Source organism: Caretta caretta, chromosome 7, assembly GCF_965140235.1.
Source record: "Caretta caretta isolate rCarCar2 chromosome 7, rCarCar1.hap1, whole genome shotgun sequence".
Taxonomy (NCBI): domain Eukaryota; kingdom Metazoa; phylum Chordata; order Testudines; family Cheloniidae; genus Caretta; species Caretta caretta.
The window spans coordinates 48,422,717-48,438,864 of NC_134212.1; the positions used below are offsets into that span (position 1 = coordinate 48,422,717).

General features: G+C 47.8%; 1 protein-coding gene across 3 annotated transcripts in view; it reads left to right on the forward strand.

Annotated features, from left to right (window-relative positions):
* Positions 1-16,148, forward strand: part of CACNA2D2 (calcium voltage-gated channel auxiliary subunit alpha2delta 2) — a 599,591-nt gene that overhangs the window by 565,436 nt on the left and 18,007 nt on the right. For 2 of the 3 annotated variants that reach the window (XM_048856900.2, XM_075130629.1), the window contains exons 22-24: positions 553-629; positions 3,301-3,321; positions 8,268-8,328. In XM_048856900.2, coding sequence (XP_048712857.2) covers positions 553-629; positions 3,301-3,321; positions 8,268-8,328 — 159 coding nt within the window. The remainder of the gene's footprint in view (positions 1-552; positions 630-3,300; positions 3,322-8,267; positions 8,329-16,148) is intronic. The other variant, XM_048856901.2, reaches the window with a different exon arrangement.

The window sequence follows — 16,148 nt, forward strand, 5'->3', positions numbered from 1 at the left end:
GTGCTGTGGGGCTCTAAGACATCCACCTGCCTGAATTCCTGAATCCCTGGGACAGACTTTGAGTGCAACCCCTGGGAGGGAAGAACTGGATTTGGATCTCTGTATCCAGTCAGCTAAAGGGAATGTACTAGTTAAAGACACTTTGAAGCCATCCATCCCTATATCTAATGGGGGAGTGGGGTGGGAGAGAGTGTGTTCCAAACATTCCTTGGTGAGGTTAGCATGTTCTGGCTTTGTTCCTGGGAACTGCCCCTGTTCTCAGTGGGGTTCTGTGTGGGTGCCGGGGTAGCTTGTAAAGGCAAGGACAGAGCCTATGTCCGTGTCGCTTCCTGCTCTGAAAACAGACTGCCCAGTGACTCCTAAGGGATCAGGCCCCAGATGTCCCTGATTACATTGTCAAACGCCAGTCTAGAACAACATGTTGGGTGAAATTCTGGCCCCACTGGAGTCCGAGGGCCAGGATCCTACCCCTGGATCCCCAGGATCCTACCCCTGGGAAAAAGTTTGACAGCCAGGCTAGAAACATGCTGATTTCTTCGTTCCCTTCCACAGCCTGGGGCTAACCTTACCACCTTATAGCAAGTACTACATCCGGGCAAACCTCAGCGACCAGATTCTCCAAGTGAAGTGTAAGTAGACACTTTCCTTTTCCTTTTGCCCTTTGACATGCCATTTGACCCTGAACCTACCAGCTGGTATAGAGAATGATCAATGTGGGGGAAAATAAGCAAAACGTGTGCTACTAAAATGAATAATAATCATTTCAAAATAGAGACGAACGATGACATTTAAAATGGAAGGTTAATTGTCTGCCTTGGAATGCGAGGGTTTCAGACTTAGATTTTGCATTAAAAAAAACCCCTAAAACAAAATGTTTCCTAAAAAAGAAAAAAAAAAGACCCCTCTAGAGGAGATGAGGTTGACATGCTGCTGTATATGCTTTCGATGTACTAGGTGATAATTCTGTAGCAGCCAGTTACTTTGAAAGCCTGTGAAAATTTGCATGTTTTATTTTCGTTAAGATTCTTTTGGGTTTTGTTTTAAACCACTTTTGTTTTTATGATTTAAGTTTTGGTTCGTTGATTTTCTTTTTAATTAATTTATAATTAGTCTATGTACTTATGTGTTAACCTGCGCACCTCTCTCTCTCTCTTGTTCTACGCCAGAACCTATTCTCCCACCTCGGGATTATGAGTCGCTCCTGAAGGGGGTGAATCAGGCTTCCTCCTCCATCTTTCTCTCCCTCATTTCTCTATCCTTCTGTCTTGTCTGTCTCTCTCTGCTGCCCACTGTCCCTTTCTCTTTCTGAGCACCTTGCTGCATTCATAGTCCCTAGTGTAGCAGGTCAGAACGCAGGTCTTTCCTGGGGTTTGATTTTATTCACAATAGGAATTTGGAATGAACCAACACAAAATCCATCTGGAGTCACCTCTCCAGGTTTGGTTGCTCCCAGGGTTCCTCTTCAAGGAGTTGCTCAGCCCACACCTTAGGTCCTCGCTCATTAGATATATCTAGGTAGGGCAATGAGCCATCTGCATCAGTCAGCAGAATCCATGTAACCCTTTCCTAGCAGGAACAGCATTTGCTAGCCTGCAAACACTGCCATCCTGTTACCTACTTCCCTGCTACAACCGTGCCAACATGTCCAGTTTGGTAGCCTCTCCACTGCAAGCCCCATTGGGGTCAAACTCCTGCAAAGCCCTGTGGTAGCCTGCATCTTGGCCCTGTGGCTGGGAGTCAATCAAATGACTCCATGGACATCTCATGGAATCAGGAGAGACTGTGTCCAGTCTCGCTCCATGGCAGTGGGTGATGGGAGCCAGGGCAATCCCCTCAAGGAGATGCCCCTGGGCTCTGTCACTTGAAGGAGTTGGGGCTGTTCCAAGCGCTCTGCACCAATGTCTGGGTGCACCCTGAGTCTGCTAGGTGGTCCTCTGGCTTCTCAGCCTCCATGTAGAAGTTGTCGTGTGTTGCCCAGGCTGTGCCAGCATAGATGGCTGGGGCCATCAAGCCAAGCTTGCGTCCTAAAAACTGCTCTGGAGCAACTATGGCCGTCAGTTCTGTGGTTCATGATGCGGGTTGAGCTGCCCAGTGGATCAGTTGTGGTTCACAGGCTCACTGCTGGGCTCAGCCCTGGAGCACAGCTCCTCCAAATGCAGCCAGCCCAGGGTGGCAGCTAGGAGGGCCTTGTAGCTGTCCTCACCCAGGGCCTGATTTGCAGCTTAAACCTGACTCATTAAAAAATTAGATAAATGGAGGGCCCAGAATTCCTCAGCAGCCACCACTCGAAGATGAGCAGGTAGGCTTCAGGGGCCTCGTTCAGCCCCGTGTTGGGCAGGGAAGGGCTGGCACTCACTGGCCCCAGTGCCCCCTGGGGAAGGAGCAGCTGTAGCATCTATTCCAGGAAGAGCAGCTGCTGTTCTAGAGATGGGAGCGAGACATGCTTCTGCTGTCTCTGGGCTGCAGCTTGAGCCTTCTCCCTCATCAGGGTCACCTGCAGAAGGGGGCTCAAAAGATTTTGTGACCTCCCCCCACAGCATATGTGACTTCCCCACCTTGCTCCATAAACACCTCACACAAGGCGCTGTGGGTCAAAACATACCCCCTTCCTAGGGGTTGGGTTTACACACAAAGGGAGCTTGCAGTGACCCACACCACATCTAGGCCAAGACTTCTCCCCAGACATGGCGGCTCCTGGGATTCCTCCTGGAGGACTGCTCAGCCCACACCCTAGGTCCTTGCTCTCTCAGCAGCCACTTACATCAGAGTGGGATAACAGCCTTCAGCATCGTCCCTTTCCCTGTCTTGAGCTCTCTATCCCTGTGCCTATCTCTGTATACCTTTTTCCTTCTCTTGCCTTCCTTCCTTCTCTGTCTCTGTGCCTCTGGGCACTCTCGTGTCTCGCCTCTGATCTCTTTTAACTTTGTCTTTTTGCATGGTCTGCTAACTCAATAAGAACATTTCTATATCAAGACTGTTGCAACTGTTTGCTACTGACTTTCATTTTAATTTTGATTATATAAATATAGATCGATTATAGTTCTCTAGTTATATCTATACTTTTTATTATTATTTTACTGTGGCCTTTTTTCTTTTCTTTATGTCGTTTTTTTGCAAGAGGTTTCCTTTTGGTCTGATTATGATACACAATATTTTTATTCAAACAAAAATTGAATAAAATATTGTTTGTGCCCTCCCTCCTTCCTCCTTTCCACCCAACCCTCCCCCCCCTTTTTTTTTTGTTTGTTGTTTTTTTCGTTTGTTTTTTTCTTGCTTTCTCTCTCTGGTGGATTCACACAGTACCAAACATCAAAATGAAGGGCAAGTATTTTCAGTCTTAGACCACTAACCCTTCACCACCACCACCCCCCGTGTCCAGTACCCCCCACCCCTCACTCCCACCCTTCACCAACTCCCCCCCACCTCCTCCACCCAGCCTGCTTGCCCATTTCCTGTGCCCGTTTGCCACGCCTAACCTTGCAAACCTCCGCCAGACTGTTCCTTCCTCCACTCCCTCCCTCCAGTTCTTTCCCCTTTATTTGAAAGCAACATGTCTTGTTATGTTCATGAGAGCTTTGTCCCCATTTATCTCTGCACTCCTTCCCTGTGCATTGCTCAGAAATTCGATTTGATACCGTTAAAGAGTCCATCTCCTATGGAATTGTTATGTTTTGATTCAGCAAGGTTTTTGTAGCTAGTTTAATATCCTGCTCTTCTGCCTCCCCCAGCCCCCTTTCTTGTTCTTCTTTCCCTCTCTCACTCCTTCCCTACAAATCTCTCCTCCTCCCATCCTTGCTCCTGTGCGTCCCTCCTCTTCAAGACAACTCAAACTGAATGGGATAGGGCTGTGCAGAGATCTCCAGACTCAGCGGTACTTGGAACTAGATCCAGTGATCACTTAAAAACTAATAATAATAAGCGTTTAGACCTCCTGAGTGGGGAGATGTTGGCAGAGCAGGAGAAAGGGGCTGGAATCTCAGGCAGGTCCATGACACGCGTGAATCAAAGCTTTTCTTCCAGGATCAAGTCTCAGCTGTCATATTAGGAAGGCCCCAGATTGTGCATCGCTGCATCGTTTCAGTCCCAGCCATGGCTGTGTCACGCTGGTCCACATGCTGAGTTGCACTGGTTTAACTCCAGGTGTGATGTTAGGCCGATTCAGTTTAATGGAGGAGTGAGGACTCTCTTATTGTTTAAATCTAAGTTATTATGCTTTAGTTTAAGTCAATTGCGGCAGGGTTTATCCCCAAATGAACAGCTCTTAAACCTGAATACGTGTGTCCATGTGCTGCAAATGTGTGTATGTAGAGAAGAGTTCGGGGTTCTGAGCTAGCTGCAGCTGCCTGAGATATCCTGGGTCTGGTGGCACCAAGGGTGGAGTTGGCTAGCACAATGTATTCAAGTAAATGGGTCTAGGTGTATACAGTACAATCTGGTGTGATGCTGGACCATCTGCTTGGATATGAATTTCCCACAATGCACTGGAGCCCTGAGTTGATGCCCCTTGAAGTCAATGGAAGTCTTTCCATTGATTTCAGTGGCCACTGGATCGGGATCTAGGAGCGTCCTCAGTGGAAAAATAAAGGGGGATGAGTTTGGATGGAGCTGTCCTTCCATGGTTTCTTTTTTCTCCATCTTTGTGTAGCTCAGGATAAAGGGCCAGACACCGAGAAATGCAGAGCAACTAGCAACTCCCATCCCGTGGGAATGGGTGGTTTTGGTCACCTCTCAGGATTTGGCCTAGCATAAGCATAGCTTTCCAGAGATTGGACCAACTCCTACGGTCTTTACTCAGGCAGAACTCCCATGGATTTCAGCAGGAGTAGGGGCTGAGCAAGAACTTCTGAATTTGACCCAGCAATCTGCCCTGCTTGTGTCCCAGTGGCATTCGTGGTGCTCCATTCCTGAGCCCTGTGCAGTGGGACAATGTTTACTCTTCAGCATCTGCCTTCACCACTTCTCTATCTGTGATACAAACAGAGGGAGGAAATGACTGGTCCTGCGCAGGCACTAGCAAGACATGGTCCTGCCTTTTTTGGAGAACTGAGTCTGAAAACCCTGTCAGTGAAATCCAGAGGTGTCAGGCAGCCAAGGACCAGCTCTGCCTCTCCTGCTCTTAAAACCAAAAGGAGACGTGTCAGGATCTGGTTCATGGGCACATTTACTCTCAGGAACATCGGTGTAATACAGTGGGAGGGCACGGATGGGACTGAGGGCAGAATTTGGTTCAGTGACTCCATGAATAAGGCCGTCCAATGCCTCCCTGGGAAAGAGGCATTGAAATACTTTGAGAGATCATAAAACCATAGAACCATTGTTCTGGAAGGGACCTCAAGAAGCTGTCAAGTCCAGTCCCCTGTGCTGAGGCAGGACCAAGTAACCCTAGACCAGCCCTGATGGGGGTTTGTCCAACTTGTTCCTAAACCCTCCAGCAACAGGGATTCCACAACCTCCCTTGGACGCCTGTTCCAGAGCTGAACTACTGTGAGAGTTAGATAATTTTTCCTAATATTGAACCTAACTCTCCCTTGCTGCAGATTCAGCCCATTACTTCTTGTCCTACCTTCACCAGACATGGAGAACAATTGATCCCCGTCTTTGTTACAACAGCCCGTTTGAAATATTCTGTTTGAAAAATACCAGGTCCCTCCTCAGTCTGCTTTGCCAGATCCTGTGGGATTCGTTAAAGTCCAGCCGATGAAAACGTTGGCCTGACACTGTGCCTCATAGAGGGCCTGACCCAAAATCTGTCAGAGTCAATGGATAGGCTTTGAATCAGGGCCATGATCTAGTGAAAAGCACAGCCAATGGGTTTAAAGTAATGAGAGAACATGTGGGAAATTGACTTAGCTTCCCAGTCGCATTCTCTGCATCTTCTGAGGTGTGCAGATGGCTGGGGGAATGTGGAGAACGTGCCTCTCGTTGCCCTCCTTCCACCACTCCCACCCCACATCCACCAAGGAGACCCACAACCCCACTCCACAGTGCATTGAGCAGAACCACTGGAAGCTACCCACTCCTCTATCAGTTGCCCCAGCCAGGTGGAGAGGAGAGGCTCAGAGGCTTGGGAGGGATGGACAGACACAGAGAGGGGCACAGATGCCATAGACAGACAGACACAGAGGAAGGGGAAGGAAGGAGAAAGGTAAGGGGAGCGTTGCCCTCAGCCCTGTTCTATCAGCCTTGAGTTGCCTCTTCCCAGTGACCCTGTAATGGCAATGCTGATGGAATAATTACTAGTGTTTTTGTATTCCTTTCCTCTTCTTCCTCTCATTGGCTTGTATCCAGACCCTGCCTTACAGAAAACAACAGTCCAACCTATGGCTGTGCTGCCTGGCAAAGGGCCTCGTGTGTCGTGCAATGCACTGTGGGAAGACATGGCGGGGAGGGCAAGGGGCTTGGCTGCTCATAGGGCTAACCTCTGAATATTTATGTGTATGTAGCTCCATGTGAAAAATGCAGACAGGCTGTACTAGTCGAGCCTGTGTTGTCAGAAAATGGCCTGCAATGGAGAGCTGTCAACAGCCATCCCCTTGGGGGAGCAAGGCAAAGGACCCTGCCCTGCTGGACTAGCCACCTGGGCCATCAAATCCCAACTGGATTGGGCATGTGCCATATGCATGGCATGGGTTTCCCCAACCTGTTTTCCCTCCTTGCCTTCTAAACCACTTGGGTTATCCTGGAGAGGTTCCTCCAACTCCAGTCCCCACATATGCTGCGCTAGCCTTTGTCTAAGCCAGAATCCATCCTCCAAGGCCACAGTAGTCCAGACCAAGGTTTCCCTGCAATTTTTACGGGTGAAAACCCGTAGGGCCCAATCCCTGCACTCACACAAGTAATCCATACTCGAGTCGCCCATCCCATTGGCTCCCATGGGGTGACTCATCTGAGTAAGGTCTCTTATCAGGAGTAAAAGAGGCAGGACCAGGCTGCAAGTAACATCCATGATTGGGCCAGAAAGCCAGGGTGTCTCTAAACGCCTGGTGCCATACCCCCCACCACTGAGGAAAGAGAAACCATGTTTAATATGACTGATAACCCTTCACCTTCACTCCTCACCCACTCCCTGCCCAATGGCCTGGGGACACCTTAGCCTTTGTTGGAACTGAAAATCAGCATTTCTGCTTTGGAGAATCACTTTCAGCAACCCAAGGGTTTTCTAGTCATGGGTGTGGCCTCTGCCTTTCCAAACAGCTGCATTTGGATCCTGGCTGACTCCTCCTTCGTTTTCCACCCCATCAGGTCCTCTCCTGGGCCCACTATGCCGGGCTTCAACAACACATTGCCCCCTGGGGCAAATATCTCCCATTCTTCTAGGCAGACAGCCCCAGGTTTCGTACCAAGAAGATGCAGTGGCCATATAACCAGGAGATAATGGCAATGGCAGTGAAAACCACTAGCACCAAGCAAAGCTAATAGGATGCAGAACAGGGAACCAGGGAAATGCAGAGAGATAACATTGTGGCCCTCAGCTTGGGTCCTTGAATCTGAAAGAGCCAGAGTGTAAAACCTCCGTTGGAAGAGCAGGAAGATTAGCCTAGGCTTCTCCGACAGCCCCTTCAGATCCTCCCAACCCCCATCTTAATCCAGATTTGGAAGGATCCATTGCAGCCTGACCAAGGGGGATGGTTATTGCTGAGCTGTAGACCATTGGCAGCGAGAAGGCAGCAACACTCCCACAGTGCATTGCATTTGACTTTTATTTGGTGGGTAAGTCTTTGGTTGGACTGTCTTCATAAAGGACCCTGGTTTGGCCATGTTGATGCCTGAACAATGATTTTTATTACAAAAAAAAATTGTTGTAGTAATTCTCTTCATATACAAGCATAGCATGTGGTTTCTTTTCATTGTTAACAATCCTCATAAGAGAGAGATGCCCATATGACCTACTGAACATGCATATATATATATATATATATATAAATGTGTGCACATATATATATATATGTATGTGTGTATATGTAACTATACAGACCGTATTCATACATATACAACAGAGAAAATATATTGCATTTCAGAGCACAAACCAAAAAAAAAAAATCCAATCAAATCACCAAATCTTTCTAATGTTGGCAACATATTGGCTATAACTCTCCTTCTTGTGCAATGCTACAGTTACCAACAGAATTCCCCTTCCTTTCTCTCTTGTTAAAAATCAGTCAATTGTTTGATCTCTTTTGTTTATTCCTCTCTCTCTCATATTCTGAGACCAAAGCCCCTTCCTTCATTTAAAACCCCCACCGGATAACGTTGCCTTTCTGTTGCAGATTTTGAATTCCTGCTGCCAAACAGCTTTGAGTCCGAGGGACATGTATTCATTGCTCCCAGGTAGCTTTGCGTGTGCGCTTGCTGAGGTGTCCATTTAAACACGCTCCCCACGCTGACCCCGGGGCTAGTTCAACTCCCCTCTTCCCATTTCCACTTCCACCCCTACAAATATCCCTTCTCATCACCCTTCTCCAGAACTGATGCCACTTCATTGTGCCTGTCTTACTCTTTGTCTCTTGTGTGTGTTGTGTGCCTCTCTGAGACGGTAGCTGCTACCTGCACTCTGCTGAGACTCCACCACAGTTGGCAGCCCCTGTCTATCGTCTGTTCAGTTATATACACAAGCACAGTATATATGTATAGCTGTATATGAGGCATATATACGTGTACATATATAGGTATAGTTTCTGAAAAGTCTCGCAGAGCAGCAGACAACCCCAGAAGTCATAGTGGGATTGCTGTGGCATCATACAGTCATGTTGGCTGTGCGGGTCAGACTGTTCAATTATGGATAATATATGGTTCAAGTTAAGGGCCTTTTTTGGGAAGAGAGAGTGGCAGATTTGTTCAGGAGCCAGGCCTGAGTTTCTGCAAACAGGTCCCTTATTCCTAGGTGTCCATCAGATAGTTTCAACCAATCATTTTCAGAGCTGGGGTCGCTCGCGTCAACGATTTATTATTCAGCTCACGTGATTGGCTGCCTCAGTCACATGGTGTTTCTGGTCACTAATTGGTTGACCAAACAAATTTGATTTTAAATGGCAGAATAACAAGTAGCACTTAACACACTTTTGCCGTGAATTTTTGAAGAAATAATACTTTGACTAAAATTTGTGGATGTCTGAAGAGTTGCGAACGCTTTCACAAATATTGAGTGGTAGTTTGAACACTCTTGAATCAGAGCCAATTGACTGATGCACTTTGTTTAGTGAAAATTTTACCAGTCAATTTGTTCACCCAGCTCCACTCATATTGAAAAGTCTAATAGGAGGTAATAGGGATTGGACTCAAAGAAATAACTCTAAAAACTGATAGGGCTTAATAGATAGAGAACTCCTTTATACAAGATATTTTTATTTTGTAGAATTCTCTAGCAGGGACAGAAATTTGTTAAAATCTATAGGAAAAAAATCTATAGAAATATTGGTCACACTTTTTACTAAGGGTATATTTATAAAGGGTTAATAAATGGTTCATAGATGTTTTAATAAATGGTTGATACAGTTGTTATAGAGTCCAACAGGTCAATAGATTGCTTATAACTACATCTTAGAATCATCCGTAACACCTACTGATGTGCTTATAACTATCTAACACGTACTACTCATGTCTGTAACATGCTTATAACATCCTGTAACAGGGCACAGACTCACCCAGCAGCGCCTCCTGCTGGCTGTCTGGGAAGTAGCTCTTTTTACCAGCTCCAGAGCGCCCTCTGCCGGTGTCTCGCCATCGCTGGCCCCCGTGTCCCTCCCGGACCCCTGTGCCCTTTTACCTGGGGTGCTGCCCCTCCAGGCAATACCCCACAGATCTGGTTCTCCCCTCCCCAGGGAACCCCCCACCCTCTATCCCTACCTTGCCTCCGCCTATGGGCTACTGCCAGTCACCATCTAGCTCCCTTTCACTGGGGCCGACTGCAGTTTGTCTAAGCCAGTCATCATAGGCAAGGGGGGTTTGGACCTGCTGCCTCCACCTACCCTTGGGCTGCCCTGTTGCAACCCCACTACCCTGTCTTAGGCCATCTGCCAGGCCTGCAGCCTGGGGCTTTTCCAGTCTGGAGCCTCCCAGCTCCTCTGGCCTTCCCCAGCCCTGCTTCACCTCAGGTACCCTGGTACACTCCCCAGCAGCCAGGCCCATCTTTCGCTAGAGGAGACTCTATGTGCTCCTGGCCCACTGCCATTTTATAAGGGCCAGCTGGGCCCTGATTAAGCCAGCCGTGGCCTGATTGGGGTGTGGCCCCCATCTGAGGCTGCTTCTCCCACTCAGCCCCACTTTTCCTTCCCTGCCACAGCCCTCTCCCCAGGCTGTTTTAAGCCTTTTAAGGCAGGAGCAGGTGACCACCCCACTACACATCCATTAATCATTCATTGACCCTTAATATAACATGGGACTCAAATGGGATTATTTTCTTTAAATGCTATAGGACTTTTCCAGAAGGGTAATGTTCGTTATGAGGTATAGAGTTGATATTAATGAGACACTTAAGGAGTGTGGAATTTAAACAGAGACGGTGTCAACTAGAGACATAAAATTTCAAAGCATATGTTATTAAAATACCCACCAACCCACATCTTATGAGAATCTACTGTACATTAAAGCGGTCAGGTGACTCCAACTTCAGCTCCCAGCATAGAACATTACCAGAAGCTCTTGATGAATTTCTAGCTTTTTATTAGAAATCCATTGCGTTACCAATGTATTGTTCATGTATGTTAGAGATGGGCCCAATCCAACAGTCCTGAACTTCGGACTGTTTGAAATTCAGATCCAAATGATGTAGTTCATAAAGGAGAAGAGAAATTTGGAATTGCCGTGTAGTGATTTATTGTATATTAACCATTTTTCTAATAATAGGTAAGAATCTTCCAGTTTGAAATCTGTTCCGTGACTGTTCCTTGCTCCAAATTGGTATCAATACTGTGACACATCAGAAAAAAAATAGGATCTTGTGTTATTGCTTCCCTATCCTACAAGGCCTATGATATCCCTGGGGACCAAAAGGACTGTAAGATGTCCCAGGAGGACCATATGAGATTACATGAGTGTCAATAAGACTGTATGATATACCATCAATTCTAATATGTACCCTGGCAATTTTCAGAAACCATATATCACATATTAATATCTCTGTGCGTGTGTGAGCACATATATCTGTACGCATTTGTGTAGATATATAGGTGGCTATAGTTAAAGATGACCTTGGGACGCCTATAGATCTTTGAGCAATAGAGGTGTGTGGGAATCTACAATGCGTTCTAGCCATCATGTGAAAAGTTTAGAAGATGGGAGGGGAATGACAACTTCCATCATGTTGGTGGAGTGGAAAGAGGTGGACCTTGCACAGTGCAGCAGGAAATTAAAACCATATGGCTTCCCCACTCAGCTGCCCACACAGAGAGGGGACTTTATGCCCCTCCAGATGAAACCCACTATTACATACACACACCCTTGTTGTTAGTGCTGTTATACTGTAAGCATGCCTGCCACATACAGATGCATCTCCACTGCTGCTCTTTTCAGTTCCAATCCAGCCAAGTGGCACTGCATCATCTGGATAGTTTTGCACAAAAGCAGCCTCTCCCAAGAGCCCATGTCAGATCGCTGTGCGCACAGCGACCTAGCTATGCCAAAATGGCGGGTACACGTGGAATTGACTCCCTGCCTCAAATATGTAAAAACCAGCAGGAAAGAGGGAGAGCATCGAGTTTGTGGCTTTTCAAGCCATGGCTTTGCAGGAAATACAGAGACTTTACCTGGACTGTCACAGAATGGCCTCAGCCAGAACATTCGGATCCAGTAACTTTTCTCTCCTTCCTCTTATTTCAGACCCCAGGCATTCGCAAATCGTGCATCAGACCCCTCAGAAATCAGGAGACTTTCCAAAATAATCCACCTGGGGTTCTTTTTATTTGCCACCTGGTTGGTTTTCAAGCTTTTCTCCACAACCACAAAGGCCAGAAACTTACTTTTCTTAGTTTGAGAGCCAAGATTCTCCCAAATCCCAGGCCTCCGGGAGCTGGAGATTTAAGAAAAAATGCCTAATGTTGAGCCTTGCAATGAAATCACGAGAACTGGCAACGCTTTCAGTAATATGTTTTTAAAATGCTACCATATTTTACAGTGAAGGTCTCACAGCACTAGAGTTACTTCAGGGCCAGTCACAAGTCCACTGCTCAGCTCTTTAGAGAGACAATGCACGCCAATCACCTCTCCTGGGGTGTTTTGATCTGATGAGACAAGGAGTCACACCTGCTGCATGTGATCACAAGTTGCAGAGCTGCTTAAGGATGGAATGCCCAGGGGTTCCCTCCCCACCACTTTGTTTCTCCCCAGGAGTCACTTCAGCATACACCAGAGCCAAGCCCATGAAGGGCAGGCCAGCTGATCTGAGCCCCAGAGCTGGGCCTGCTGTGTGTCAGGCAATGCTCTAGGCTGATATCAGGGTCAGGCAGTGGTGAGCATCAGTTGCCCCCATTAGCCAGGTGTTGTGAGATGTTCCCACTCCACAGGAGTCTCAGACCCCCAAGCGTTCCTCATGGGCACCCACATACCCTGCCATCTGATATCCTGCAGGCATTGATCTGCCTTCCTTCCTAGTACATTTGATCCTTCAGCATAATTACACAGATGGCTTAAAATAAAGCAGTAATAGTTGAACTGCTGAAACAAGGCTAGAAAGCCCTGCAGGCTGCAGGACCCACTCTGCCTCATGCCAAAAGAACTCAGCTGCAGTCCCAGCCAGGGAGGCCAATGCCACAGAGCCAAGAGTTTGTAAAGACAGTCCTTAAATTGACCCCTTCCCATGCACTTTGCACCTGGCAGGCAACAGCAGCTGAGACTTGCTCCCCACGGCACCCTATCCCTGGAGGTGATGGCAGCCTGGCAGCAAGGAGCAATATCATGCCAGTGTAACCCTCATGCTGAGTGTGATACAGGCCTCCCCACAGTGCCTGATCTGCAGAGATGAGGTGTTACAGACGCCAGTGTGGGAGCCTGGACAGCCTGTGCTGTTAGCTCTGGAGGTCCCCGGTTCAGTCCCTGGCGCGGTGGCTGATATGGCAGCCCTCACATCAGAACTCACGGGCACGAGGAACCTGGTGTGATTGAGGCAGCCTGGGGACTTGGCGGCTGGAAGCAATGGGAGCCAAGCAGCTGTCGGGGAAGTAGCATCAGCACGGCTGGAAGCAGGTTTAAAAGCAGTTGGTTTCTCTTTCCTGAGTGACACATTGCAGCCATGGGTATTTGGGAGACAGGGACTCCCAGCTTCGGCTGACATGGAACCCAAAAGGCGCTCGCTCACTCAGGGCAAACCTAGACTGAGCCAAACTCATCCCCTTGACTTCAGCGAAGTTACTCCAGGCATGAATATTGTAAGCTCCAAGCTACATTCTCAGTGGGTGTCAATCAGCATATGGCACAACACTCATTTACCCACGTTGAGAATCTGGCCCTATATAATTCCATACTCCTCACACCCAGACACACACATGCAATCACACCTCTCTCTCACACACACACACATACCATCCAGTTTATTCTTTTAAACTATCAATTACCTTCGTTTTCTAATGCACTGCAGGACGGGACTCCAGGCCAAGTGCGTGCCTGCAGTCCGATATCAACACAGTGTGGGGGCTTGGACAACAATTGACCCCCAGCGGCTACTGTGGGGTTCTTTGCAGAACACAAACACATCTGTGCCAGAGGTACATGTTCTTCTACACAGCTAATCCAGCACCTATCTATCTATATAAAAGGTACAGATATGTATAACGAGTGTGTGTTTGTGTGTGTGTGTACTGGTATTTCCAATACAGTAACCTGGGTAAAGCATGGTTGGCCATCTTATTTTCATGTTGCAAAGACGAGAGCAGCTGTGTGCAGTGGAAACTGTGCCACCGATGAGACAGACCCCAGAGCTGTCTCTCTCCTCCTCCCTCCCTGCCCCGTCCCTCTGCTCCTTCCAAGAGCAGAGTCTACAAAAGCACCAAATAAATGGAAAATACAAACAACTGACTCGCTAGAGATTTTGCTTCCAGAGGTTGCTTTCTTGCTGGTGAGGCTAACTTGATGGGCATGTGGCTTGCTGTAACTGGAGCGTACAAGCAGCAATCCTAGCAATGGGAGCGTATTTGTCAGAGGACATGGTAAGATGAGCACTTGGTGAATGGAGCACGAACCAAAATTGATTTGATACGCGTCCACTGCTCCATGTATCTGGCAGTCCCCAAGCTTTTTATAAACTAATCCTCACAACCCTCTGCGTGAGGTAGGTAGGTATAGTTATCCCCATTGTACAGTTGGGGGAAACTGAGGCATGGAGCAGTGAGGTGGCTTGCCCAAGGTCACACAGTGAGTCAGTGGCAGAGCCAGGGAAGGAATGCTGGAGTCTTGTCTACCACACTCTCTCAGTCTCCAGTCATCAAGTGCTTAACCTACTGCATGCTCCACCACTCTACCTGCTCACGTCACCAGCGCTCCTAGCCACATGGTCAAATCACAGGATACCATCTGCAGCATTCGTGATTCTAATGCTGTTCATATTCAGGAGTCTCTCAATCTGAATTGTTCATCCTGGGCCCATAGACAGCCATGGCTTATCCTTCGTGTGCAGTAAGAATTCATGTGTTTGGGGGTATGGTAGCTCTTTTGCAAACACCTAAATAGCTGCTGGCAATTTGGTAGGTGGGGATACGTCTGAGGCCATCACAATCGGTCCTCAATGGCCACATTGCCATCGCATAAAAAATACCTACGTCAGGGCACATTAATGCACCCGTTTGTAACAGAGTCTGTAACATAAGTCATTGCAGCCTGAATGCCATCAAACATCATTAACCAGTATTGCAAGCTCAGTATAGGCATCCTTCCGTGCTTTAGAATGGGATTCTCAATGGAGTGGGCCTACCAAAGAGAGACCAGTTGCTTCTTAATGTGACAGGAGAATTCATGCAGATGGTCATTGAATCCTAGGCTTCTCCAGGTCCACTGAAGAATTCTTGTCTTGAACTGTGAGGCCCACCCTTACTAAAATGACAACATGAGAAAGAAACTAGAGTCACATTCGGTCCTGGTCTAATCAGGTGCAATCCAGACCTGGAAATAGGTACCTGTGGTATGGAAGTCAAGGGAAATTCCTCCCAGACTTAATGTGGTCAGTAGAGTCTTTGCTTATTAAACCCTGGGCCTCTTTTAGGCTATGCCATGGCATCTGGAAGCATCTTGTCTTCTATTGCATCAGCATCTGAAGTTGTGTAGATCAGGTGTTTTTTGGAGAAGGCGCTCCAGCACAAGAGGCCTTCAAACACCAAACCACGTCCACCTCCTCCAGCCTTGTTCCCATCTCACCTGAGCGCCTGCCACATTTCACAATTTTCCTCACTGGTGTTAGGGTTCACTTGTGACAGGAAGGCAGCACCCAAGTCTTGGCTAATTCACCTATGGTGACACTTTCGGCAATTACACGTTAGCTGGATTTTGCAGCTGCATGCACAGGGTGAGTGCAGTGGGGCCTTCACCTCCATGGAAGGCTGAGAGAAAAACTACCACTGGATGTTGTGTCAGCCAATGATGAGAGTTTGGTGACTTTTCCAAGGCTTCCATGCCATTAAGTCACCTCAAAGCTAGAGCTGGGATCAGCAGCCAGATTATAAATTCTGTAACTGCCTCGCCTTCACCCTCTATAAGATCCAGTTTTAGGCAGCCCAGCAAATAGTGCTTCTGATAGATGCTGTGTAAGGTGCCTTCAGGTGTTCTGATACCAGCGTGACAGGTGCCAGTCATCACCCATAGAAAGAGAAGTAGGTTTGAAGATCTCACCTCACGTGGTGTTCCCTTCAAAGGTCTTTTATGGCCCTTCCAGCTGTCATCCCTGAAAAACCTCATCCTTCTGTGCCGGGCGCACTGTCTTTTGAGGGGCTCTTGCCACCATTCTGGGCAGTAATGTCAGAAGGCATCATACTGTTTTGCCAGGTGACGCCATCTTCCTGGGGAGCCATAGCAGCTGGCACCAGCTTTGCCACTCCAGGTGATGCTGCCCTTCCACAGGTTCTTGTTGGTGTTCCAATGAGAGGATGCTGCTTCTAGCTACTTCCCACTGCCCATGCGGCAGTGAAAGCAAGTAGTCGCGTATCATCTGATTGCTTCCCCCACGTCTCAGA